Here is a 27,849-nt window from a genome sequence, read left to right as displayed (position 1 = left end):
CCTTCTTAAAAAAAAAAATCTTTCAAGCAGCTATTCTAGGACCATTCTCTTGACAGTGTCCTAGTTCTTATCTCTGTTACACACAGGCTCACAAAACGTTTTCTTTGAAGGGCATTTTGTTATTGGCCCTCTTTTTATTTTCCTTCCCATAGTACACAAAACGGAAGGTGTTTACTCCCCACGATGAGAAGGCACCTGGGAGCACAGACAGCAGTGTGAACCTCTGGCTTTTCTCTGCTTGTCATTTTCTGAATATAAGAAACAGGTGCAGTGATCAGTTTATGGCCCTCCGTGGACCCCAGGCAGGAAGGAGACGTCATGCCACAGACCTTTCGTTACTTGGAGAGAATGAATAGGAAGAAAGCCTTTCTCAGCTGATAATGAGGAAACATAAGGACTCAGTCAGGACTTTTTTTTCCCATTTGATTGATTGCTATAGGTTTATTCATCCTGATTTGCTCGGGACAATCCAAGTGTATGCCTGTTGTTCTCATGTAAGTATTAATAGCACCTCTATATACTTTGAAAAGTGTGGGTATTTGGAATGTAAGCTATAGGGTCATCCTAATTACATAGATTGAAGAGTAGAAAACCTTGACCACTAGAGAAGGTCATTGTTTGCCACTTCTACAAGGTCGGACAATTAAGTTCGCGAACTCATCCTAGAAAAAGTGCTATATACCTCACTGCTGAGTATCACTATGGTCACCTTTGAAGTACTCCCCTTGGGAAGCTATGTACTGACACCAGTGCCTAGTCCACTCTTTAAAGCAATTTTGGAACTCTTTTTCTGGCATGGCCATCAGAGCTGTCGTTGTATTAAACTTGATGTCCTCAATGTCATCAAAATGTCTTCCTTTCAATATTTCCTTTATCTTCGGGTAAAGAAGTCATTGAGGGCCAGGTCAAGTGAGTAGGGAGGGTGTTCCAATACACTTATTTGTTTACTGGCTAAAAACTCCCTCACTGACAGTGCCGTGTGAGCTGGTGCATTGTTGTGATGCAAGAGCCATGAATTGTTGGCGAAAAGTTTAGGTCATCTAACTTTTTCACGTAGCCTTTTCAGCATTTCCAAATAGTAACCTTGGTTGGTTAACTGTTTGTCCAGTTGGTACAAATTCATAATGAATAATCCCTCTGATATCAAAAAAAGGTTAACAACATCATTGCAACAAGTTCATGAACTTAAATTGTCAGACCTTGTATATCTCCTGATATTAGAACTTGGTGCTTTTAGGAAATTAAATTGTGCGTGAGATAGGGGCAGAGTAGGTGAATGCAGCTAAATGATTTTTTAAAACCAGCTTAGTTTACTGAGTGCCTGGTATGTGCTCAGCACTGTGCCAGGTACTGACAGCAGAGAGGTAAGCTCTGTTCTCCAGAGTTCACCTGCAAGTTCACGTGCAAGCCAGGCCTGAAAGCACACTGTCTTTCCTTAGTAGTCTTTCACCCCTCCCCATGACTTTATATATAAATCAAGTTTATGATATTCCACTTCTGGGCTTTTGGCGGGGGAGGAGGAGAGCTTGAATGGCAGTGTATCATGTTTTAATTAATAGGACATCATGTTACAAAACTGTTGAATCAGATCTTTTCCCTAGGCATCAAATGTATTGTCAGTGAAAATTTGACATCTAGATATGAGGAACAAAAGAGATAAGGAAAATAATAGTGAGATTTTTGTAAGGGATGACAACATAATGTTTGGGTATTTTAATGTGTTGCCACAACCTTAAGTATCTTGTAAAGTATTTTCTTTAGAAAGAAAACAAGACGTCAGTTCAGAGGTACCATGTTTCCCCAAAAATAAGGCCTAGCTGGACAATCAGCTCTAATGCATCTTTTGGAGCAAAAATTAATATAAGACCCTGTCTTATTTTACTATAATATAAGACCAGGTCTTATATAATATAATATGATAATATAATATAATGTAACATAATAATATACCAGGTTTTATATTAATTTTTGCTCCAAAAGACGCATTAGAGCTGATTGTCTGGCTAGGTCTTATTTTGTAGGAAACACAGTCAAACCCCTTTGCCTTCATGACTTCCTACTCTCCTTTGCTAGGACATCTCATGGCTGTGACTAAGAGTCATGTTGAGAAAACCATAGAGTTGTATTGTTTGTAGATTTTTCAATGGCTAAAGGAAAATAGGTCAGTGCTAGGAACAAAAAGAGAAGCTGACCCTGAGGGTCGATATAGCAGTCAGACTTCAGTGCAGAAAAGAGAAATTATTCTAGGTATGATAATCAGAGAATATTTAAAACAGTGGAGTGAATGCATACTAAATCTTGGGAAAGGCTGGAGTTGCAGATTTTAGACTTAGCTTCCAGGATTGACTTCTAAAGCCAGATAGAACTGATCCACTAGGCAACTACCGTCTCTGAGGTACCATTGAAGCAAAGAACTTAAGAATATACTCTAGCTGTGAACTAGGAATCAGGAAACGGATATCTATATTTGTACCTGCTGGTAGCATCTGCTTTTTTGCAACCAGGAAGCTGGAGAATTGATTTTGGAACTATGATATGGGAATTCTCATACTTCTATGTCTAAACTTGCCAACAGAAACAGCCAAAAGGAGCAGGGAGATGACCCATATCTCACTTCCACCTTCCACATCTCTCACAAGTATAGCTACTTGATACAGGGTTACCATTATTTAGCCAAAAAATAATGCATGCAACATACTTATACTAAAAAAAATCCATTGTTTATCTGAAATTCAGATTTAACTGGGTACCCCCTATTTTATCTGGCAACCCTAACTTACTAAAATCTAATCATATCTGGAACCCTAGATGCATAGAAGTCTGGCAAATGCAGTTTTTAATTTCTAATCCATAGTATTAACCAAAGTAGATTTCCTACCAAGAATGGCTGAAGCCTTTCTGCCCCAGACACTTTTTTTTATTAGTTTCAGGTGTACAAAACAATATAATAGCTAGACATTTCACCCCTCACAAAGTGATATCCCCCACCCCCAATCTACTACCCCTCTGACGTCGTATACAGCTGTTACAATTCCATTGACTCTATTCCCTATGCTGTACTCCACATCCTGTGACTATATATATATATATATATATATATATATATATATATATATATGTTAAATTATAGTTGACATTTAGTATTATTCAGCTTCAGGTGGATACTGCAGTAGTCAGGCATCTACACCATCCATGAAGTGGTCTCCCTAATAAGACAAGTGTCCATCGTATACCCTACAAAAGCTTTACAACATTGTTGATTATATTCCCCAAACTGTTTTTCATATCCCTGTGGCAATCTTGTGGTCACCAATTTATGCTGTCTCATCCCCTCACCTTCTCCCTCATCCCCACCCACCTCCCATCTAGCAACCCTCAGTTTTTTCTCTATATCTCTGAGACTCTTTCTGATTAGTTTGCTCATTTATTCTATTCTTCAGATTCAAAAAATATGGAACGCGTCATGAATTTGCATGTCATCCTCGCGCAGGGACCATGCTGATCTTTTCTGTATCGTTCCAAGTTTAGTATATGTGCTGCCGAAGTGAGCACTGCCCCAGACATTTTTGCTACCATCTGAATATTTTCACTCTGCGTTCTTACACTCTCTGAAATCCTATCAGTCTGTGATTCATTTGGTTTAACTCAGTTTCCTCTTTTCAAAATGTAAAAATCTCGGAGAAGGTGCAAGTGGTCAGACTCCGTGCTGGGAATATGGTTTTCAACAGGTCTGAGAGAAGGATTATGAGCATGTGAGATAGCATAGGGATAGGAAAGACTGGACACCAGGAGGGAGAATGAGATAGGCAGATACCCGTTCAGATCTCCTTAGCTTTCTTTGCATTGGGCAGATTCAGGATTTAAGGAGGAAATATTTCCTTTTCATACTTCTTCTCCCTTTTGTATCCCCAAAGATGCACACTTCCCAAATCAATAATCCAAATCAGAATGGCATACGTAGCTCGTCCTTGTTAGAGGTCAGATAGCTGTATATATGCTGGCCAAGACATATATAGCTATTGTTTCAGTGGAAATTTGACTTTTGGGTTCTAAACCATTGACTTGCAAATGACTTGGTTACAGAACTCTTTCGAAGTTAGGGACTGCTTGTACTTATTTCATGAGTAAAGATGTCAAAAGGAAGAATGCTGGATTTGCACCATGCTAATTCACTATTTAGTGAGCAGAAATGTCAGCCTAGGACATGAAAAGAAATACTGCCTCTCAGAGAAGTCAAGGCTGATGAAAAACAAGCATGCAAGCAGAATGCTGCTCTTCAGAAACACAGAAACGCTTTTTTTGTTCCACATGTTCCCCGGGATTTTCTCTTCTGCATTTAAAACAGTTGGGTAGTTCAAGTTTCAAGGCTACTGATTGGAAGCAGGAAATCAGTAGTAATTGGAAGCAGTGGGATGTTGGGAGAAGTAATAGAGGTAGCTGCTCTCCAAATTATCCTGTGGGACTTTCCATGGCAGTGAAATCAAGCAGTGGAAGCTCAGCTGAGTACAACCAAACAGTCCTATAGACAATCCTGCTGTCTCTTCAACCCTTTAATCTCTGGTAGTGAGTGGGAATTCTTTGGCAGAAAACTTGATCCAAGGGTTGATGTGAGTTACTTGGCTAAAAGAAGTTATTGTTATAGTGAAATCAAACTTTCCATGAATTGTTTGCTATTAAAGCCAACTGAAAGTAGCAGTGCACCTTTGATAAGGGAGGTGAGTTTTGTAGATTGATTTGTGAGCTGTTTTATGGAATAAAGGAGATTTATAAATTACTTTTATTTCAGAGATACAGTAGATCCATTTGCTCTTCAATGGTGTATGTCATCTTTCAGGGTGCCTCCCTTGTGCCTATAAAAATAACATTGTACTCAAAAGCACAGTACCTATTTGATGACACATTCTCATCATTAGTCAATTAAAAATGCTCCAATTATTTTTACTAATTATATGCAATTTCATTTCATGCATGTATGATATTTTTAAACACACAAGTTATTTGGTAATTCCCAAAATCACAAGGATGAATTTGATTCCATAGACAAAGTGTTATACCAAAAGAAATATTTCATTTAGACAAAGATAAGAGCACAGAAAAAAAATCAGTTGAACATTCAATCCTCTATATGACTCAGACATTATATGGCATTTTTTTCTGTGAATATCATCATGCTATGTTTAAAAGAGAAGATAATGAGAGGTGAGAGGTGAGAATATATACACAGTGGGGTAAAGACAGTCTATTCAAGAAATGGTGTTAGGAAAATGGACAGATACAAGCAAAAAATGAAACTGGGCCACCTTCTTACTCCATATACAAGAATAAACTCAAAATGGATTAAAGACTTACATGTAAGACCCAAAACCATAAAACTCCTAGAAGCAAACATAGGCAATAAACCCTCTGATATTGTTCTTAGCAATATTTTTTCTGATGTATCTCCTTGGGCAAGGGAAATAAAAGCAAAAATAAACACATGGGACTATATCAAATTGAAAACTTCTTACACAGCAAAGGAAACCATCAACAAAACAAAAAGACAACCTACTGAATAAGAGAAGATACTTGCCAATGATACACCCAATAAGGGGTTAGTATCCAAAATATATAAAGAATTCATGCAACTCAACACCAAAAAATAAAAAAGAATCCAATTTTAAAATGGGCAGAGGACCTGAATAGACATTTCTCCAAAGAGGACATACACATGACCAATAGACATATGAGAAGATGCTCAACGTCACTAATCATCAGAAAAATGCAAATTAAAACCACAATGAGCTATCATCTCACACCTGTCAGAAAGCCCATCATCAATAAATCAACAAACAACAAGTGTTGGTGATGATGCTGAGAAAAGGGAAGCCTCTTGCTCTGTTGGTGGGGCTGCAAATTGGTGCAGCTGGTATGGAAAACAGTATGGAGATTCCTCAAAAAATTGAAAATCGAACTACCTTATGACCCAGCAATTCCACTTCTAGGTATTTATCCAAAGAAATATAAAACACTCACTTGAAAAGATATATTTACCCTTATGTTTACTGCAGCACTATTTACAATAGCCAAGATATGGAAGCAACCAAAATGCCCATCAATAGATGATTGGATGAAGAATAAATGGTACACGTAAACAATGGAGTATTACTGGGCCATAAAAAAGATATCTTACCATTTGTGACAACATGGGTAGACCCAGAGGGTATTATGCTAAGTGAAATAAATCAGACAGAGAAAGACAAATATCGTATGATCTCACTTGTATGTGGAATTTAAAGAACAAAATAAACAAAACAAACAAACAAAAAACTGACTCCTAGATATACAGGACAAACACATGGTTGTCTGGTGGGAGGGAGGTTGGGGGTCTGGTGAAGAGATTAAGAAGTAGAAATCGATGGTTACAAAATAGTCACAGGGATGTAAAGTACAAGATAGAGAATATAGTCAATTATATTGTAATGACTATGTACAGTGCTATGTGGGTACTAGACTAGTCAGGGAGATCATTTCTTAAATTATACAAATGTCTAACCACTATGCTGTACACCTAAAAGAAATATAAAATAATATTGAATGTCAACTGTAATTGAAAAATAAAAAATAATAAAGAAGATCATGAATATATGGTGTTTAAAAGGCCTAAATTTCCTCCTAAGTGCTTCAGAACCTGTTATTTAACTATGATCTTACATATAAAATGTGGTCTTTTGAAGAATTTGATTTGTCCTGCGTGTTAAAACAAAAAACAAAAACATGATTTCCTTATCATATTATAGGATTATCTATCAATAAGTAAACCAGCAGCCCAGTGAAAAATCATTTCACATCATTTGGTAAATACCATGATTGAGGATACTTATGGTAGAGAATCTAGGTAAGCAAGCTATTTGGGGGCTTGGGAAATTTCAAAACTTAAAATCTTTTATTGATTTTCTAGCAAAGAATAGTGTAAGTTATTTTTGAGGTTTCAAACTGGACAACCCCAGGAATATTTTCTTGCTTTCTCAGGCACCAGGCAGCTTTCTAGGATCAAGCATTCATCCATTCATGGATCTATAACCTGTAGTTTCTGCTTTTATAGCGACTGCACTTAAATCCATGAGACTAGACCCCAGGATTTACTGAGATCCATTTCTCGGGGCAAGCAGTTTCTTTCAGCTTTTCCCTGTCAGTTTGTCAGTGTTTGCCTCTGTATGCAAGGAATCACTTGCAAGCTCTGAAGTCTAAGATACAGAGTGAATGGAGAAGGGTGCAAAAAAAAATCTCACTTCTATTCGTGGACTTTTGTCTCCAAGAGAGAGGCGGTTTTGTCTTTTTTTATTTTTTCCTGATCAAGCCATTAGCATGAAACAAGGACATGTCATCTCACCAGAGGGAAATTGGGGTCATGCCATAGGCTAGCTGAATGAGCGCTCTGTGGCATGAGGATGTATGGCCACTGCACAACAACGCCTTCACCACATCAAATCTGCCCTTTAATTACATTTTAAATCTCACTTAAAGAGATTTTATCATTATGGAAATTGCTCTGTAAATGTACCCATGATGAGACCCAATAAAAGTTTGCTGAGAAGAATTGAGGACAGAGGAGATGAATCGGCAGCTAAAACGTTATCGTCAGACAAGAGTTTTCCTGGCTTTAGGCAAAACGGCACGTGCAATAACAATATCTCCATTGACTCAGAGGTGTATTTGGCCCAGATTATTATAGGATGCTTTTCCTGTAGGACTCTTTCTTCTTCGATAAGCTGAAGGAAGAGTTCTGCTCTCCAACTCAGCAGGCCTTTGTTCCCCTACCTCAGAGCCATCACTTGAATTCATAGTTGCCAAAATAATAATCAAACATTTGCCTCGTGTTCCTGACTCCATGCATGCAGGCAGAGCAGGCCTAAGGTTCCTTATGTGAAAGATGGCTTTCTTTCTTTTTTTAATTAAAGTTTATTGAGGTGACAATGCTTAGTAAAGTTACATAGGTTTCAAGTGTGCGATTCTGTAATACATCCTTTGTATATCATGTGGTGTGTTCACCACCCCGAGTCAGTGGCTTTCTTTTCATGAAAAGAGCACACCTCTGTTTTCTTTTCAGGGTCATTTAAAAATATCTATGCTACTGGGTTATGGAAGGCTCACAAGGAGGATTCTTAGGTAAAGGGTGAAGCAAAATTGTTCTTTTCTCTGCAACAGGGATTGTCTCGTATCTTCATGTACCACAATTGAAGTTTTCTTTTAAGCCCATTCTTAATTTCCTTTCTTTGACCTTAAATCTTTCACTACATTAAGTGATTTCAAGGTGTTTTTTTTCAAAATGTGTCAAAAATGCACACAAAAACAAAAAGTTGATATTTTGACTCTTTGTGCATTTAATAACAATTTGAGGTGCTTTATATATAAATGACATTCTTTTTATGTATAAAATGTCCTCTTGTTACTCATTCTTGAAAAACAGAAAAATATAGACAAATGTACATCTGCTTTCCTAAACTTCCTTTCTGGATGTTTCCATCCACAGTCAGCAGATGGAAATATTCATTCAGATATATCCAACCGTCATGGCAAAAGGGTTAAACTGTTTCAGCAGCCTACCAGCTGGCGATCCTAAAGCCATAGGTACACTTTCCCCAAGGCACACACTTTTGTGTCCTTCCACAGGTCCCTGGCTAAATGCACTTTTCTTCCATGTCACCCACCCACTTCTCTCTTGTTTTTTATTTCCCAAGCCTATGGCAGGTCAAAGGAAAGGCCCAGGTTACTTGAATGTGATTAGAGTGAGTCCCTTGGGGAATTTCCCTGTAACACCCAAGGACTGCTCTTTGATATGCCCCGTCCCCCAAATCTGGTCATTTTGTGCCTAGAACCACTGTGACTAATTCTAAGATGCATTTTCCAAAGTGTCCTTCTTCCTGCGAATTTTCCATTAAAATGGTATTTGAAAGATACATTGTGTTTATTAATTCAGTACGTTTCTTGGAGATGGAGGTAGCTGCCTGCAAGTGACTGCTCTGCATTTCTTCGTGGTGGGTCTCAGAAGCCCGTGAAATTATAGGTCGTATTTTGTGTTTATGAATATTTGTGTAGGTTTCTGAGGAGAGGCGCCATCATTTTCACAAAGGCAGTCATGGCCTCCCAGATATTAGGGACCGTTATGCTAGACCAGTGGTACATTCTGGTATACTCCCAAAGTGAGGTCCCTGGAGAAGTATCAGCATCACTCGGGAACTTGCTAGAAATGAAAATTCTTTTTTTAAATTTTTTTATTGTGGAATATTGGGGAACAGTGTGTTTTCCCAGGGCCCATCAGCTCAAGTCAAGTCATTGTCCTTCGATCTAGTTGTGGAGGGCACAGCCCAGCTCCAAGTCCAGTCACCATTTTCAATCTTAGTTGCAGGGGCACAGCCCACCATCCCATGTGAGAATCGAACCAGCAACCTTGTTGTTGAGAGCTCATGCTCTGACCACCTGAGCCATCCGGCCTCCCCAAAATACAAATTCTTGAGTTCTACCCAAGACCCACAGAATCATGAACTCCAGGGTTGGGGCCCAGCAGTCTGTGTTTCCATTAACCCTCAAGGTTGCTCAAGTTTGAGAAACACTATGCTGGATGAACTATCAATACATGATGCAAGCTCACGTTCACAGGCACATGTGGACGATGCAGAGAAAACAGACCCCTCTCTTCTGCCCCACATGGACCTTCCCCTCTGGCCAGATAGAATTACTCAGCTCTGACATGTATTCTTATCTTGCCTCATCTTATCTTAAGCCTTACTCATGCTCTTTCCTCTGCTTCAAATTTCATTCTCCCATTTCTTTCCTTGTCAGCTCCTTCTCATCCTTCAGGACCCTACTCAAATATCATCACTTGTGTGATGCCATCTGCGGATCTTGGTGACAAGGTTCTCTGTTCCCATGGGGCTATGTCCACTTTAACATTATTACATGTTATTTGTATTGTGTGTTTACTTAAGACCTTTTCAGGAGACTGTGGGCCCCTTGAAATAAAGAACTTATATGTTGTGGTTCTATGAAGATTTTTAGACATAGTTTAGGGGAAACCACTATCTTTCTGCCAAATTAAAAAAGGGAAAAATCAGAAAGTCTGAAAGGAACAGAACTGTGACAGAACCAGGCAGGAGGGTTTTTCAGCAGCTAGTGTCTTAATTTTCTAATCAAGATAACATTCATAGTTAGATATTACCCACACTGGTTTCTCAGTTCCTTGTTGGTGAGGTTTTCTTCTGTTAAACTCTGTATCAGAAACTTGAGCAGAAATTTATGACAACTATACAGGTTCCTCTATCCCTATGTGAAGAGATTGGACCAAAAACATTTGTCCATGGAAAAAGCACTATGGACAAGACCGGTTTACCTCTTCTCTTTCTTAGGGTGACCAGGCTTCTTCATTTATACTGAAGATCAGTGATAGTGATGAAATCCAATGACAAATGTTCCTTTTTAACTCAGGGCACTGTGAGACAGGTTTTCACTGTTCTGTAATAGATATTACAGTATAGCTCCCATGTAAAAATTCTTATGATATAAAGTCTATAAAGACATCCTTTTCTCTATTCTTTCTCTTTATTAAAACATATAATTTATCTCATGGGTGTGGAAAGACCTAAGCCTTCCCCAAGCTTACTCTCCTAGTGATAGTTTTTTAAACCTACATGTTTTCAGATGAAAGAAGCATTATTTCCTGGCCAGAGGACAAGAATTCCCTGGGTCTGCTTCAGCAAGATGGTCCAGGATTTCTACGATGTTCTGAACTGAACTGAATGCTTTGGAAAGGATTAGTAGATGTACGATGGAAAACTCATGATTGGGTTTCTGGCCTTAGTACAGTGGGTTCCAGAAATGAAGAAATATCCCTTATTATTTAGCCAGTTGCATTTATGTTGTGTTTCCTTTGGCAGATGTGTCAGTGTTACCTACCTTTGTATGAAGGTACAGAGGGATATTCCTTCTTCTTCCTTTTCCTCATCCATTGAAAAAAGAGTAACTTTGTTTTGTCCCCTTCACCACCCATCCTATCCCATGAGAGAAGAAAAGTGAAATAGGGTGAGGTAACTCCGTAGGCACAAAAACAAAACAAACAAAAATCATTACACTCAGAAGAAGTAATTTGCTCTACTTGGTAGTAGACAAAAATCAACTCACCAAAGAACACCAGGAAATCAGACCCAATTATGTCAGCATGACTTTAGTTAACATTATGATACTAGAACCTTCTTTAACATTCAAACTATGGATACCTAGAATTCATTTTAAAGGTAATTTTTAAGCTTTAGCACAAATAAATTTACCCGCAAATGAATACAATTGTGCCTGTTCGTAAATTATTTGGAAATTGTCCTGATATTTAAAGTGAAAAAATATAGAAACATCTTAGATTTATTATATCGCTAACCTGTTCTAAACAGTTGCCTCAGTTGTAGGGTTGTTTTGTGGTTGTGTCAAGAAGATATAGTACATATATACAATGGAGTATTACTCAGCCATAAGAAAAGATGAAATACTGCCATTTGCAACAACATGGATGGATCTTGAGATTATCATGCTAAGCAAAATAAGTCAGAAAAAGTCAAGAACTATATATGATTTCACTCATATGTGGGATATAAAACTGAAAACAACAAAGGAACAAGATAAACAAACAAAAACTCATAGACACACATAACATTTTAGTGGTTACCAGAGGGTAAGTGGAGAGGGGGGTGGCAGAAGAGGGAAAAAGGAATCATATATATGTTGATGGAAGGAGATGTGACTTTGGGTGGTGAACACACAATGCAATATAAAGATGATGTATTGTAGAAATGTACACTTGAAACCTATATAATTTTACCAACCAATGCCACCCCAATAAATTTAATTTAAAAAGATACTATGAGGGTTTTATTTGGTGGGGTAGGGGATGGAAAAAGCTGTTGTTCTGCATTTACAACATTCATAATTAAAACAAGCCTGAGGAAATTAGCTACATGGCTGTGATGATTTCTAGTGTATTATCAAAAATAATTATGGCACTTTGCCATATGTTCTTCCCTTCTTCTTACATATTGCTGTTGGGATAAGATGAGACTAGACACCAACTAATTGCTTGTGTCTAATATACAATCTTGCACTACAGTGATTCCCTAGAGAAAAAAAAATAGTTCTGTGGCAGAGAGATTCGGATAATAAAAGCTTCTCTAACTCTTAACTCTGTACATAAGCTAGACAAACTGTACAGATAAATATAACTGGATGTATATTGGTCCATGGGAAGGTAGTTGCCTATTTTAAGACAAAGAATGTATTCTATTCATTTAGAGCCAATCAAAAGCATTAAAGTATTAGTTCTGAGGTGACTAAGGAGAATAAATAAGTTAATACCTAACTGGAAAATAATTCAGTTGCCTGGCCATTCCTTTCAGAGCATCACAGTAAATTTCTCCAAGCAAATATCTCACATGTGCCTTGATGAGTTAATGATTATGTTGTGTTACAGGTAGCCCAAGTCAGAAGTTACTTGCTTTGTATTTGAGGGATAGAGGAGGAATGGGGAGGGGGGAGTTTAAAAGAACATAAATTCAGACAGATCTGTGCTCTAATCCTGCTTCTGCCACATAACAGCTATGGGATTTAGACAAATTATTTCACCTCTCCCAATTGTAGTTTCCTCAATTGTGGGATAAGAAGGCTTACTTCATAAAGTTGATGTAAAGGATTTATAAGGGGTGTAAGTATTAGTTTCCTACCCCGATTCATCTCCCCACTCTAACCCCCATCCCTCATCGTGGCTCTGCGATAATAAATACATTTCCTTGTTGGAAAGGCCCATCTGGTCTCTCTCAGATAAGGATAGTTATCTTCAACCAGGCTGATTCCTGCACATAAAACGTAATACAAAACCAAAAGTACCTTCAATTGTAGTCTTTTCATACGTGGTTGTCTTTATGATTTAAATGTGCAATCTCGAGTTGAAGTGTGAGGCCCTTTCAAGATTACCACTGGCGACGATCTTTTGAAAGATTCCTAGTATTCCTCATGTAGGGAATACTCACCCAATTATAAGCAATGAAGCAGTATAGAAACACCTGAAGTAATATTGCAACACAATATAGGGTTTTTATGGCTTTTCGATGTATTAGTAAAAAAGAAAAGTCAGCCTGTCTAAGGGCTTGTTTTATCTTCCAACACCAGCATTATAAAGGCATGGCATTTTTTTTATAAGTGCTGAGCCAAATGGATATCCACATTCGTTCCCCACTAGATCCACGGCATCTTAACTTTTTAAAAAATTTTTAAATTAAATTTATTGAGGTGACAATGATTAGTAAGGTTACATAGGTTTCAGGTGTACAATTCTGTAATACATCATCTATATATCACATTGTGTGTTCACCACCCAGAGTCAGTTCTCCTTCCATCACCATATATTTGATCCCCTTTACCCTCATCTACTGCCCCCCTCCCCTCTCACCCTCTGGTAACCACCATACTGTTGTCTGTGTCTATGAGTTTTTGTTTCTTTATTTGTTTGTCTTGTTCCTTTGTTGCTTTTTGATGCAATGTTGCTCTGTCCACCCTTTCTCAGGATTTTGTGTCCTTTAAAACTCACTCCCATATACTTTAGGAATTCCAAATAGGGTATATTTTAGGTAAGAGCCTCCTGTGCCTGTATGCAGTTTTGGTGTCATTGCTCTTGCCTTGTCATTGTAATGTATTTGTCACCAAGGGGTGTGTGTGTGTGTGTGAAACACAGGAGATATATATATATATATATATATATATATATATATATATATATATATATATATAACATTTGTCTTACTCCTGAGGAAATTAAACTTAAAATAAAATTCCTATCTTTAAAATGCTTTTGTGAATAATTATCACTTTGCCAAATTCTACCTTCCAAAGGTAGAGCAAGAGAAGGATAAAACCGAGCCACACATGCAGCTATTTCCATAATTTATGAACACTCAGTGACGTTAGGATCCCTCCTCCTTCCTTCTTCCTGGAGCCACCACTTTGTTGGTTCATGAATGGCTGGTACTGCCTGTCAGCTAAACTTGCCTGCATTCTCTCCCTGCTCCCAATTACCCTGAAAACTGCCCCCTAAGTGATCATTCACAAACACTTTTTTGACTATGTCATGCCTGGACACAGGAAGCTACAGTGGAATGTTATCCTTATAGGATCAGATACAATCTCCAGGGTGCATTCAGAACTCTCAATGGTTACTCTGTATCCTTTGAACCTCACTGTTGACCCTTCTCAGAACTACCTCTTAGCTTTAGCCTGCAGCTCTGGCTCTCCTCCCTATGCATTCACTCGTCCTTTTCCTTGGGAAATGTCTTCCCATGCCTTCTCTGCTCGGAAGCTTGGAGTCATGGAGGAAGGTGAGAAGCGGACCAGAGGGACACAATTATAATGAAGGCCCTCAATACATCAGGCATTGGGTTAGGTACTTAGATGCTCTACCCACATCACCTCATCTAATCTTGGCCAAAAACGTATAAGGTAGGTATTATTAGCCCTATGCATCGATTAAAAAAAAAACAGGCTTTGAAATATTTTGTAATTTACCCAAGATCACAAAACTACTAAGTGGGGTAAGTTAGAATCTAAACAAATCTTATGACAACAAAGGCTGGGCTCTTCCCACTATGTGCCATGCTTTATGCCAATCTACGCATATGTTAAATCTCCCACCCTCTCCAGACTTGAAGACTTACTCATATCTTTATGTACTGTTTAGTTATGTGGACATTCGTAATTCTTCCTCAACTGCTTCAAATCAGACCCCCCACACCTCAAGGATAAGCTCTAAACATCAAACAAACCTTAAAAAGTCATCCCCAAATCCTCCTTGGACCCCTCATCCCCCTTCACGTGCTGCCCTGTTTCTCAACTAAGCTTTTCAATAGTGCTGTTTGTTCAACCTCCTGAAATCTTACTCTTACATGTACTTCCACGTCTCCTCTGAAACTGTTCTCATCAAGGTGACCAGTGGCCTTTTATTGCCAAATCCATTAGACAATGTTCTGTCCTAATGTAACTGACCCCTCAGCACTGTTTGACCAGTTGGCCACACCCTCCTTTTTGAAACCCTCTCTCCACTCTTGGCTCCCATGGCACCGTCATTTCTTAGTTTGCCTCCTGCCTCTTTGGCTGCTCCTTTTCTGTCTTCTCTGCCGGCTGTCTACCCCTACCTGACCTCTGAAGGCTGGTGGTCCTCAAGACTTGCTCCCAGTGCCCTTTTCCTTCTCCCTCTTCTCTTCTCAAGTCTGCTTATCCATTCTCGTGGTCTTAGTATCAGTACACTGAATAATCCCAAATTCATACAGCCAGCCCAGAACTCCCCTCTGAGTTTCTCACAGGTATTTGAAATCTCCACTTCAATGCCTCATAGTCATTTTAAAGCAGAACAGGTTGAAAATATAACACGAAACTGACTTTCCCCCCAGTTTGCACCATCTCAGTAAATGACACTGCTATCCATCTGTTGTTCAAGTTAAAAATTCGGTGTTCTCCTCCTTTATTCTCATCATCTAATCCATTAGTGTGTATCAGAAATCTAACACCCAAATTATATCTCATATCACATCAGTCCACTTCTTGCCTTCTTCAATAGCCTGAGTCCAGGCCACATTATCTCTCACCTGGATTAGAGGGCCTGGCCCCTAAGTGGTCTCCTGTTTCCTCTCCTGCCTTCTTTCATCTCCACATAGCGATATAGTGATTTATTGAAAGCCTAAATCAGATCATGTCGCTATCCTGCTTTTAAAGTTTCTATTACTTTACTGCATTTGAAATAAAAGTCAAACTCCTTACCATGGCACTTCAAGGCCCCACGATATCTGAAGCCTCTCTTACCTCCTCTCCAACCACGTTTCTTTCTTGTAAGTTTTAGCCAAGACCTTTCCTGATACAAAGCCTTCCCTTTTCACTTGGGAGCAGTTCTTTGCCCTTGGGTTTTTCTACTATAACTGGTGTCTTTTCATCCTTCAAGTCTCAGCTGACAGTGAACCTTCTCACATAGGTGTTACTGACCACCATAACCAAAGAACACCCCATCACCACCGCATGTACGCCATATTCTCACCATAGCCAACCATGTGATGCCGTCAAAGCATCTTCTTACTTTATTGAACACTTGTTTATCTGTTTACCATGTTTCTCCCGTCTATCCTATTTCTCTCTGTTTAGCTTATTGTGGTACGAACATCAAGAGGTTAGAAGTCTGTTTTTTCCACCACTACAGACCTAATTGATAATATATTAAATATTTGTGGGAGGAAGGAAGGCAGGGAGGGAGGGAGGGAGGAATTAACTTAAGGGCTGGAACTACATCTCTTTTTATATCATATGTGTTCCCATAAGTTCTAATGAAATCTTGGACATACAATAGGCCTGTAGTGCATGTTTCTGTGTGAATAAATATGCAGAACATTTTTGCATTGTGACAGAGGAAAAGGAAACTAGGAAAAACAAGATGCAGAAGAGAAAAGATACTTACCGCACCTCCAACCTAGTATATCTTGAAATGAACTCAATTTTCAAAAGTAATTCTAAGAATAGAATAAACTGGAGGGTCAGACAGGGAGAGAAAGCATCAACGTGTTACTACTAGGGTTTGGGATTGCTTAAGGCGGTCTGACAAATGGGATTTTGCTCAGTTTCCTCTGGGGTAATCCACCCTAGGCCAGGCATTTTTAAAGATTAGATTTTTGAAATAAAGCTTTGCGCCCGGGAATGTACTGAAGCAGGAGAGCATATCCCTTCTCTCCACTGTTCTAGTGCTTAAGTGTGAGAATTTTCGAATGAGATATGAAAGCAAAGACAACAAACCCTGCAGGATAATAGTCTCTGAGGGGCTTAATAACAGCCATTTTTAAAGCAAAGTCTATGGACTCCTAAATCCATAGCTGCTCGCTTAAGATGCATTGCGATGCAGTGGACCTGAAAACACACTCCTTATCTACCTAGAGCAACCAGGCTCCAAGCCAAATGGCAGTCCTCAGATTAACTCTTGTTTCTCTTGGGATGACAACTCTGCTACTTTTTAAAGTATTGCAATGGCCACGTATAAAATGGGGAAAAAACAAAAACAGGCACACCCACCGTGAATCTGTACCCAAGTACATTTCCTGAACAAGTTGGGAACCTCTGGTGGTTAGATTACAGTCCTTGTAAGGTCAGGATTGTGGGTCCAATTCCTCTATATGGGTGATTCTCAAAAAATTCATCAGAGAGGATAATTCTGTGTTGTTTTGCTAGTTATAATTGCCAATCCTTACAGACTGATACTTTTGTACCATGCAATAAAAATGAAGTGCTATAAAAAAAATAACAAAAGCCAGACACACAAAATGCAAGGCCATGCCTTTTATTTTTAGACGGCTATAAACATTTCTAAAGATTTACTCTCAATTTCTGTTCTCGTAATGGAGTGTGTGTATGTGTGTGTTTGTGTACTCCAAAACCTCAAGTATTTAGAGCCCATCGTTAACAAGTCATTTTGGATAACCAAGCCAAGGGAGTTTGACCTTTGTATGCCTGTTTTTGTTTGCTTAAACTTCTTTAAAGCAGCAACACCTTTTCAGAATAACTACATTGAATAAATTCATTTAAAGAGTTTCACATACACTGCTTTCTTCTTAAATAGTTTACTGAACATAAGTTTGCTTTTTCTGGCTATTCAGGATCATCATTATTCGCATTAATTCTTTTGCTTCGCTTTAAAGCTAGGTGATGCCTTCAAGGGCTAATAATATATGTAGAGCTGTTGGTTTCCACACTGTGTGACCCTGGTCAACTATGCATGCCCGCGGCTCCTTTTCCACCTCTCTGGTTCTCTGTCAGGTATCACTTCTTGCTACTCTCTGTTTAGCCCTCAAGGATAACTTCTCTCCATTTTGGATCTTCTGTTTCTGACCTTTTAAGTTCTTGGAAATCAGATCATCACTTTTTTTTTCCTATCAAACTTATTTGAATTACGTAAAAATGATCAGTAAAGAGGAACTAATGGCCTTATCATTATTCACATACTAATGCTTTCAGAAACAATTACAGATGGTGTGTCTATAATGAATTTTTAGGGAAATTTGGTTACTTATTTTTATTCTTTGTGCATCTTTTTGTTTTGTTGCTTACTTCTCAGCTATATTCAAGATAGGGAGGTTATTATTTGCTGAGTTCTTTTTTAGAGACACAAAATTCTATATACACAGGAAAAGAAATATGTGGATGCTATTATTCATCATGGTTTGGAAGAGTATCATAACCATTTGTTTGGATAATAAAAGTCAGGGTGTAGCACTAACTAATTCCTGGCATTTTCCTTCTTTATTTTCCTTCTAACAAAAGTTCTATAACTTTTCATATCCTTCCCCAGCTGTCTTATTATTTATGGACACCATGGATCACTCTACTTGTTGAATGAGATAGTACAAAATTAATATTTAATACTCTTGTATTTGTCCTTTACTTTTCTTTGTAAACTTTTACTCTCGGTGGCTTCTTAAAACGAGACCTAGATTCAACTTAATTTAAGGACCTGGACTATATTCTATTTCTCCCTAATGCTCATTGTCCATTCCAACCAGGTTGTATAATTCATGTCCCTGCTCACAAACCAAACTTATTCCCACCTTTCTGCCATTTCCATGGTATTCTTCCTGCTTGCAGTGCCCTCTTGCCTCCACCTCTCTCAATCCTATCCATCCTTCAAGGCTCAAAGCAAATCCCCTGACTTCATGAAGTCTAGTTTTCTGACTTGATTTCCACATTCATTCTCTTATAATAGAAACCCTTACGTTAGCTATTACTTATTAAAAGCCTGTTGTGTTCTGGATGCTGTTCAAAGTATTTTATAAACATTATTCCATGTAATATTTAAAACAACCCAGCAGGTAGGTATTATTATTTAATATTCAGTGAAGCCAAAGAAGTTAAAGAGTTTTTAACTTCTACAGCTAATAAAGGAAAGAGAAGGGGGAGACTCAAACTATGTCTATTTAACTGCACTTTCCCATTAGGTGTTGTTTTGGAGTTATTTTTCTACTGTTACTTTCAGGTCCCATTTGTTTTCCCTGGAGGCTGAGAAAGGGGACTTACAGCAGAAATAAGCTAGACTTAGAAAAGAAGGCGGTGTGAAATTTGAAAAAGCCCTGCAGGATTTTTCAAAATCCTAAAACCCTACTCCTAAAACCACTACACTATGAACATATTACTTGCCTCATATCTGGGCTTTCTTGATGTTCACAGGTGAAATTTGCCCCATAATTATACAGAACTTTATGCTAGATGTTTCTTTGGAGGGAGGGGCTACCTATTATTTTTCCATTTGCACCCATTTTCTCAATTATGTTGTGTTATCCCTTGTTGTGTTGGATATATCTATGTCCAGTGCTTCAGATCTGTTTAACAGTCTCCATATTAATAAGACCATAAAATTACTCTTTGAGTACTGAAAACATGAGTCTGCATTGTCTAATGGCAATGCTAGATTTGCTGAAATTTAGGCAGTATTATTAATAGGAAAAGTTACTAGGAAAAATTTAAAAATTAGTAGGAAAACCTCAGAGGTAATATTGCCTAGTGGTTAAGAGCACAGTGCTTAGAGTTCAACGGCCTGGGTTTGACATCTGGCCACATAGTTTATTAGCTGTTGACCTTGGGCATTTTTACTTAACCTCTCTGTAATTTCACTCTTATACATAATATGAAAATAAAAATAATGACTACCCTAGAGGGTTACTGAGCGGATTCAATGAGCTCATGCATATGCAGTGCTTTGGACAATATCTGGTATATGGTAACTGTTGTACAGAGGGTGCCAAAAAAAAGTATACATATTTTAAAAAAGGAAAAAACTGTACTGAAATTGTAATACTCAATATATACTGATAATAAAAGATGAATACAAGTCATATGTATACATTTTTTTGGCATCCCCGGTATATGCTACTACTATTTTTTCTGTTGTTATACAGCAAATACCTTTTTTCTATTCATTAGTTATTGTTCTTTCTGAAGAATACAATCACAAAAAGAAGAGAAAAATTAAGAGCATACACTGAATGTAGTGACTGAGGCCTGAGTGATCTTTCCTAGTTAAGTCAGAAGTGAAGTAAACCTACTTAAAACTATCTGTGAAAATTACTTTCTGTCCAGATTGGCTGTCCTCTAAGAATTCCCCTTGATTCTCTATCTCAACCTCCTGCTTTTCAGTGGCCCCTGTGCCTGAGGTTAATCTTAAATTAAATGCCATGATGGTAGTTTTATGCAAATGAGAGTGTGTTCCTTCCTGCCTTCCCTTTCAATGTCTCCTCCCCACCTAGGATTCATGCTGCCTATTTATACTGAAAAATCTCCACCACAGCATGCCAACCTCCTAAAAAAGCCTCGTGTTCCTCACTGATACTCATTTCAGAGCAACCTACCTTAGCAACCGGCCCAAAGGAACATGGCCAAACTGCTATGTTTATGCTGATGTGTCATTACTTAGCGTAGTGTTCATGTGGCTCTTATAGACAACGGAGCAAATCACTGATGGGAGAATTTCTTTTTCTGGCAGCAGGGATGTTTCGTAGTAAGGAGACTTTCTCAATGCACAGTTTTTGCTCATAGGTCCTCCCAGATGCCCAATCTCAAAATGAGAAGTGAAAAGGGTAGTCAGGATTCCATGTTTTATTCAGAATAAATCAATCCATGTGGGCAAGTTTTTCAAATCAAAATCAGTAGTATTATCTGTCCACGTTCTTTTCCCTTAACAATTGTTTCTTCCCAGAACATTGTTTTTGATGGACTAGAGATAGATGCTACTCGATCTGCTTTAGTATTTCCCTTCTTTCAACTTTAGACGTGGTTCTATCCATATTCCCCCTCCTGTCTTCCAGTCAAAGAAAATGGGACAGAATCCTCTTTAGGGTCCATCAGGGACACTTTGGCTGCCAAAAATAATGACAGGAGACATTCCTTGTCCATCTACTTTACCTCTGCAATGTTCAAAATTCTGCATCTAAGAGGCTGTGACTGAAAACCCAGGCCAGTTCTTCAGAATGTCTAACATGTTATTGCTGCCACTTTCCCCCCTCACTTTAGAAGAGTAATTTAATTCAATTTTACAAAGAGGAAAAAAAACCTTCTAGTTACACCGGTCAATCCAATTGTTCGGAGCTTCAGGATGAATTTTTTAACTTGTTGAACAGAAGCATACAAATCTCTAAATGCAAGTCAGATAATGTACAAAGCCTCCATTCATTGTGTAGGCAGAAAGGAATGCTGGTACCCGGCAGCTCTCTAAGGAATGTTCTTCTGGCTTTGACTGTTCTGCTGGGAACAAGGAGGGAAACACATATATAAAATGAATTTATAATGTCTCTGGCTCATAATGGCAAAATGATAAGAAAAGTTGGCTGTTTAATATAAACTGTCAGTTGCATATTCCAGGCCTCCTCTCTTTGAGGTCCCTCCCACATCCACAGGCCTGGCTACCGTTTAGTAGGGAATACAAAGTGACTGTTTATTATTATTGACTGGTGAGGCCTGTGCTCTGAAATTCATTCTGTCAACAGAATGTAAGCAAAGTTGGCATTTTAAAGCAGGGCTCTTTCAGTCGCTGGGTTTTCTCAGGATTGCTATGCAACAGGATCAGTGCTGTAGTCCCCGGTTCAAGCTGAAAATGTTACACAGGAAGACATACCATGTAAAGGTCAGACTCTTCTACTATGATAATTTTCTTGATCTGTGTATATACAAATAAGGTTGAATGCATAGCGTCTTATCATAACTCTTGTGAAGGTCCTATGGACTTTCCACCTGTCAAGCCTAAAAATATGATGGTATTTTAAATGGTAAATCTTTCTAATAAATGTCTGATGCTGTAATAAATGTATGATGCTATAATACCAAGGTGAACTTAATGTGTATTTTCAAGAAGATTCTCTCCTATGATAAAATCTTGTTAATTTGCTGGTACTACGGACCACATACAACCTTGTTTATTAGCCTCTCCATGCTTCTATGGTCAGAGTCAACTCTACAGGTTATGATGTGCATGGAAAATATGACTTGACCCATAGTTTAATAAAATGATTGGCACTGGAGTGTACTTTATCATGGAATTATATTTCATATCACTTTCAAAAGACCATATATTCTGTCCATGTGCTAGAAGATAGAACTTATGAAATTTGTAAAGTTATAAGTACAGAGAGTGCCAAGAAATGTATACACATTTTAAGAAAGGAAAACTGTATTAAAATTATAATATTCAATATACACCGATAACAAAAGATGAATACAAGTCACGTTTGACTTCTGCAATTACAAGAGGTGCTCAAAGTGGTTACCATCAGCGTCCAGACACTTCTGATTACAGCGAACTCCTGCTTGAGCAACGTTGACCAAAGTGTCCACTTGTAAACATTTTTTGGCACCCCTAGTATATTATGTTCCAATTCACAATGTCAAGGAATAAATTTATTATGCCTAATAAGATGCCCATTTTCAATCTACATCACATGAAGAGATCACACACTAAGAAAAGTGAATTGGAGGTACATCTTTTTGTTAGTTGGCCCAAATGAAATGTCTTTTTTTAATAGCTACCATTTATTTAGTGATATACCTTAAAACAAAAGTATGTCTTTTGTTTTTTTACAATTATAAATGTAATATAAAGTCATAGCACATTCAAATATTTGAAATGTCTTTTGAACTGATAGTTTATTTTTCACAGTTCTCCAAATTCACATTTGTAGCTGGTCTCTTTTGTTTAGTAATTCTATACGTGTTCTTCTCCCTCCTGTCCTATAGGATCTCCAAGGAGAAATCGAAGCTCACACAGATATCTATCACAACCTAGATGAAAATGGCCAAAAAATCCTGAGATCCCTGGAAGGTTCTGATGATGCAGTCCTGTTACAAAGACGTTTGGATAACATGAACTTCAAGTGGAGTGAACTGCGGAAAAAGTCTCTCAACATTAGGTAGGAAAAATCAGGGGCAAAAGAGCCAGAAATGAATTAAGATGGCAAAATGTTCCCTCATTTTTCTAGCACAAGTAGTTAATATCTCATGTTTATGTAAATCACCCAAATTCAAAATAATTCATTTTACTTTAAATAAATGAATCTTTCATTTGCTTGGTATGGAGATGATACTTGAGGGTTCAGATTGGATTAAAGTGGTTATGTTTTATAACCAGGGGAGAGCTGCTCATTAAGACATTAGAATGAATTTAAATGAAGAACACAGCTATCCTAATTTCATACAGTTCTTTCTTGGCTTATCACTAGGTTATGGAAAAAGGGATAAAATTAAGCTTATGTTTATCATGGAATTCTGTCATTGGCATTATTCTAAACGCATAACAGAGCACATTCTTTAAATGTCATAATGCATTATAATTAACAATTTAGAGGAGACCTCCCCATAGCTCCCACAGCTAAGGAGAGATTATAGCTACTTTCTGTCTGTTGCTTCCTCTCAGGTTTTGTTACCACATCCTCTGTAAGGTAAGCCTTTAGCTGTTGTATACGCACCTATTCCGTGCGTTGCCTCTTCCTTTGTGTCAGCTTCTTCTTGAGAAGCTAGTTAATGGATGCATCTCAGCGTTGTTATAAAGAGGGTAGAGTGAAGCTCTTGCTATACCCATTTTACAGTAGTTCATTGTGGGGACAAAGAACAGAGACAGTAAATGAAATGCTCAATGTCACCTAAATGACAGGAAGTATAGGGAGTGGACATCAGGCTACCTGCTTTCTAATCAGTTGCTTTTCCTAATTGATGTCTTTTTATAAAAATCAGTTGCTTTTCCTAATTGTTGTGCTTTCTTCTATGTTTAGAGGAGGAAGGGTGGTAGTAGAGGGAGGTAGAAGAGGATGAATGGACTTCATAATAGTTATGCGGGAATGCGCTAAACAATGGGAGTAGTTATTACCTCTAGGCTGTAAGACAACAGAAAGGAGACTTTTTTTCTCCTTTGTAGTTCTTCTAAATTGTCCAAAGCTTTGACATATGGCATATTTACTTCTATGATGAGAAAAAAATAAAACTGAAATATATTCATTTAAAGCACTCTTGGGAAAATCTGCACTTAATATGAAATAATAATAATATAATAATAATAATAAATAATAGGAACTAACACATGTACATCACATACCATGCAATATCATAGGCACTTTATAGTTCTTGACCCATTTCATGCTCTCAGCAGCCCTAAAAGATGGATTCTATTATTATCCTCTGTTTACATTTGAAGAAAGTCAGGCACAGAGAGGGTCACTTAGTCAGTGGCAGATCCAAGATGTGAACACCGGGAGGGTGGCTCCAGAGTCTGAGCTTTTAAACATCATAGTATGCCATAGAGTATAAAGAAAGAAGGAAAAGACTCATCTAACATTTACACATAAATACATAATAAGTGAAAGGATGAAATAGAGAAACAGATGTCTAGGAGTAGAAAAGGATTTATTTTTATTTATAAGGTCTTCCCACCCAAGTTTGCAACCCAGCTTCCAAGATGCTCATTTTTATCTCCCTCTTTGATCCATGAATTTGGTGTCAATGTGTTGACAATGAGTTGGGGTTAACAATGGGCAATGGCGTTTCCAAGGAGAGGGAGACTCCATTCTCTTTCTACAGCTAATCTCTAAAAGAAGTCAGTATATGTAATGACACAGGCCGCTTTTATAACATCTATCATTAAAAAGGAATGAAACCTGGGAGATGAAAAAGATACTGGTAGATAAAGAAAGTTTTTTTTGTTTTGTTTTTGCAAGAAAGAAAAAGAAAGGTGCTATAACTGTTCTGAACATCACTCAGTGTCTCTTCTCTCCTTCATGTGAACTTGATGAAATAAAAGGAGAATTGAAAGCGGCAAACAGCATGTCAGCCAAAATATGGGCTCTTCATTCTCTGCAATTTCCCATATGCCAGCTACCGCAGTTTAATTCTTACTGTCATTAATCAAGTAGAAAACAGTTACCTTAGCTCGTCTAAGATGCTGCAATTTCTAGAACTTAAATATTCAGATCAATGGTTTTGTCTTTTTAATACACCTCTCTAATAATACAGGATGTGGTATAAACAATCACTTATAAAAAGCAAAGAAATAATTCTTCGCATCAAAGCAATTCAGTTTATTTCCTGACACTTGGTAGAAATAAGGTCATCAGTCAATCCATACAGAATGGCAGGGTTCAATTGAGAGAAGCACAGCAGAGGTAGTAATTTGGGATGGTTATGAAATAGGATAGGAAACACTGGAAGAGTTAGCTACAGAACCATTAACGACACTTGCAAAGCTAGTCATTTTCTCCATTATTTTTTAGTGAAAAGTCACCACAATTAAAATATTGTTCTGAAGATACTCTGGAAAAATGACCCTGTGTTTGCCCAAGCTATAACATATTATACTAAAAGATTATAGTTGGTTCACTGTTCTGTAAGGGATTCTGAAGCCAGTTTTATATTTCAAAATGTACAAAAGTACTTGATTTCACAGGTGTCCATTTTTTTAATGAAAAATAATTGAGCTCAATCCAAATGATTTTGAAGTTTTCCTTTGAGTTCCATTGGCTCATAAAAGGTATCCTTGTGCTTCCAGATCCAATTCCATGTTATGTCCTTTCCCTTCCATTTATTTTCCTCCCATCCTATGTCTTTTCTCTACTTTTGATTATGATTCTTATTCAAATCTTCATCATGTCATTCTATATTGATAGAACACTGTTCCTTTACATGTTGAGACCATCCATTGCACATTTGCAAAAATATTCTTCCTTGAATACTGTTTCTATCACATTATCCCTTTGGTCAAGAACTTCAGTCTTGTTGGTGCCCACGTTTTAGTCGTTTATTCATTTATTTGTTCATTCAACAAATATGTACCGAGTGTTTACTATGTAGTAAGCACTCTTCTAAGCACTGAGGACACAACGGTGAACAAAGCAGACAAAAGAAAATCATTGCTCTCATGAAGCTTATAACGTGTTTCCCTGAAAATAAGACCAGGTCTTATATTAATTTTTGCTCCAAAAGATGCATTAGGGCGTATTTTCAGGGGATGTCTTATTTTTTCATGTACAACAATCTGCATTTATTCAAATACAGTCATGTCATCTTCTTCTGGAACATCGTCATAACATACTAAATGCATCCATCTGGCTGACGATTTTAACTGGGGCTTGTTTTCAGGGTAGGTCTTATTTTCAGGGAACACAATAGTCACTAGAATCTAGTGAACCCTTCACTCTCTACAAACTATGCTGAATAAAACTCTGCCAACCCCTTCCCTTTTTCTGTTCTTCCCATATCTCCCACCTCTTTCCTCATCAAGCAGCAATCTAGTGAATCCCCAACACAGATTCTCTGAACCAAGTAGATTCTGCTTTCTAACCCCATTCCTACTCTCCAACAATTTTCTCACTCTCCCATATGAGTATATACCTTTGCTGGTCCTCACACTTGGGATACCATCTCTCCTCTTGTTCTCCAAAATTTGACTCAAATCCAATAATGAATATCTCACTCTCTGACGTTTCCTTCATCCAGTCTTCCCTGTACTGTTCTCATTTACACTTGATGGCAAGTCCCTTTAAGTCATAAGTTGTTTCCTAGGGCTATGCTTGCTGCCTCCAGCTAAATTAGATGAATGTGAAAACTCCAAGCTCTCAATGAGTCAGTGAGGTAGAGTAGATAAAGAGTCCTAAACCAGCAGTTGGGTGACCTAATTTCTCCTCTGGCTCTGTTACTACCTAGCCTATAATCTTAAGCATATCACTTAACTGCTTCAGCCTTCAATTTTCTCCCTCACTGAAATGAGGAGGTTTGACCAGAAACATGTGTGCTCTATTCAACTTCCCTTGTCATTCTATAATTCTACTATTTTTAATTCTGCAATCACTTTTTATGAACCTAAGCAAATTATTGAACTTTTCTACCTTGGTTTTCTTATATTTAAATGGAGCTGATTAAGTTCAAAGATATGGTATAAGGAAAAGTAAATGAGATGTCTTTGAGAAAAAAGAATACTTTAATTAAAATTGCACAGTACCATCTCATAATTTAGTTCAAGGAAAGTATATGCCATCTGTTCCACATGTATTTTGTCCATATGTATCGTGTCCAAGAAGGATGATGAGAAAAGTACTCTTTGATAGTTAAGTGCCATCAAACAAAAGAAAATGTTAGCTGATTTAACTGGGAGAAAAATAAAGTAAAAAATTTTTATTTACATTTATACATGGACACATGCACACATACATACACATGTGTATATATACACACACACGAGTTATTGGTGACATTATCCAACATCAGGATGGTAATTAGTCAAAGAAAATGTTTCTCATTCTAACATATTCTATATTCGCAAACCTTGCATTTTAATTTTGAAAATAATAATTTGAGAAGTGGTCAATTGAATTTTTTACATAAGAAATATGTATGAAAATTTCAATTTAATCTACCAATAGATTTTCCAGATTATTGTATATACTATTAACTATGATAATTTACATATGTTGTCAACATAATTTTGAATTAGGATCCTGATGTATTGTCTCAGGAATGTGATCCCACCATTACCGAAGAATGGAAACACAGATCCAGAGAGGCCAGGTTTACGCAGAAGCAGTTTTATTGCAAAAGCGTAGGAGAACAGGCATAAGAGAAAGGGCTCTCACAGGAGAGGGGTTCCGAAATGGAATGCCCCCCACCCCAGGACCATCAGGTTGGGCAAAAGAAAGATGAGGTAGTAGTGTAAGCTAGAAAAGTGGGTTTAGAGGTGGCTATGGGAGTGTGGGCGCCACTCGCAGAGGCCTGGCAGTGGCTGCAATGGCCAGGTGG

At 37.8% G+C, this 27,849-nt stretch overlaps 1 protein-coding gene and 1 non-coding gene across 10 annotated transcripts in view; one reads left to right on the top strand and one right to left on the bottom strand.

Annotated features, from left to right (window-relative positions):
* The window catches only part of DMD (dystrophin), a 2,125,071-nt gene that overhangs the window by 1,719,330 nt on the left and 377,892 nt on the right, over nucleotides 1-27,849 (top strand). For 8 of the 9 annotated variants that reach the window (XM_074323908.1, XM_074323912.1, XM_074323913.1 and 5 more), the window contains one exon: nucleotides 22,810-22,982. In XM_074323908.1, coding sequence (XP_074180009.1) covers nucleotides 22,810-22,982 — 173 coding nt within the window. Of the gene's footprint in view, nucleotides 1-21,561; nucleotides 21,704-22,809; nucleotides 22,983-27,849 lie in introns of those variants that run through there. The other variant, XM_019710544.2, reaches the window with a different exon arrangement.
* On the bottom strand, nucleotides 3,446-3,552 carry LOC141569831 (U6 spliceosomal RNA). The gene has a single exon (XR_012493610.1). It is a non-coding gene; the product is annotated as a U6 spliceosomal RNA (small nuclear RNA).

The sequence above is a fragment of the Rhinolophus sinicus genome, chromosome X, assembly GCF_036562045.2.
Source record: "Rhinolophus sinicus isolate RSC01 chromosome X, ASM3656204v1, whole genome shotgun sequence".
Classification (NCBI taxonomy): domain Eukaryota; kingdom Metazoa; phylum Chordata; class Mammalia; order Chiroptera; family Rhinolophidae; genus Rhinolophus; species Rhinolophus sinicus.
The sequence above is the reverse complement of the archived record's forward strand: the minus strand, read 5'-3'. Positions and strand labels throughout refer to the sequence as shown.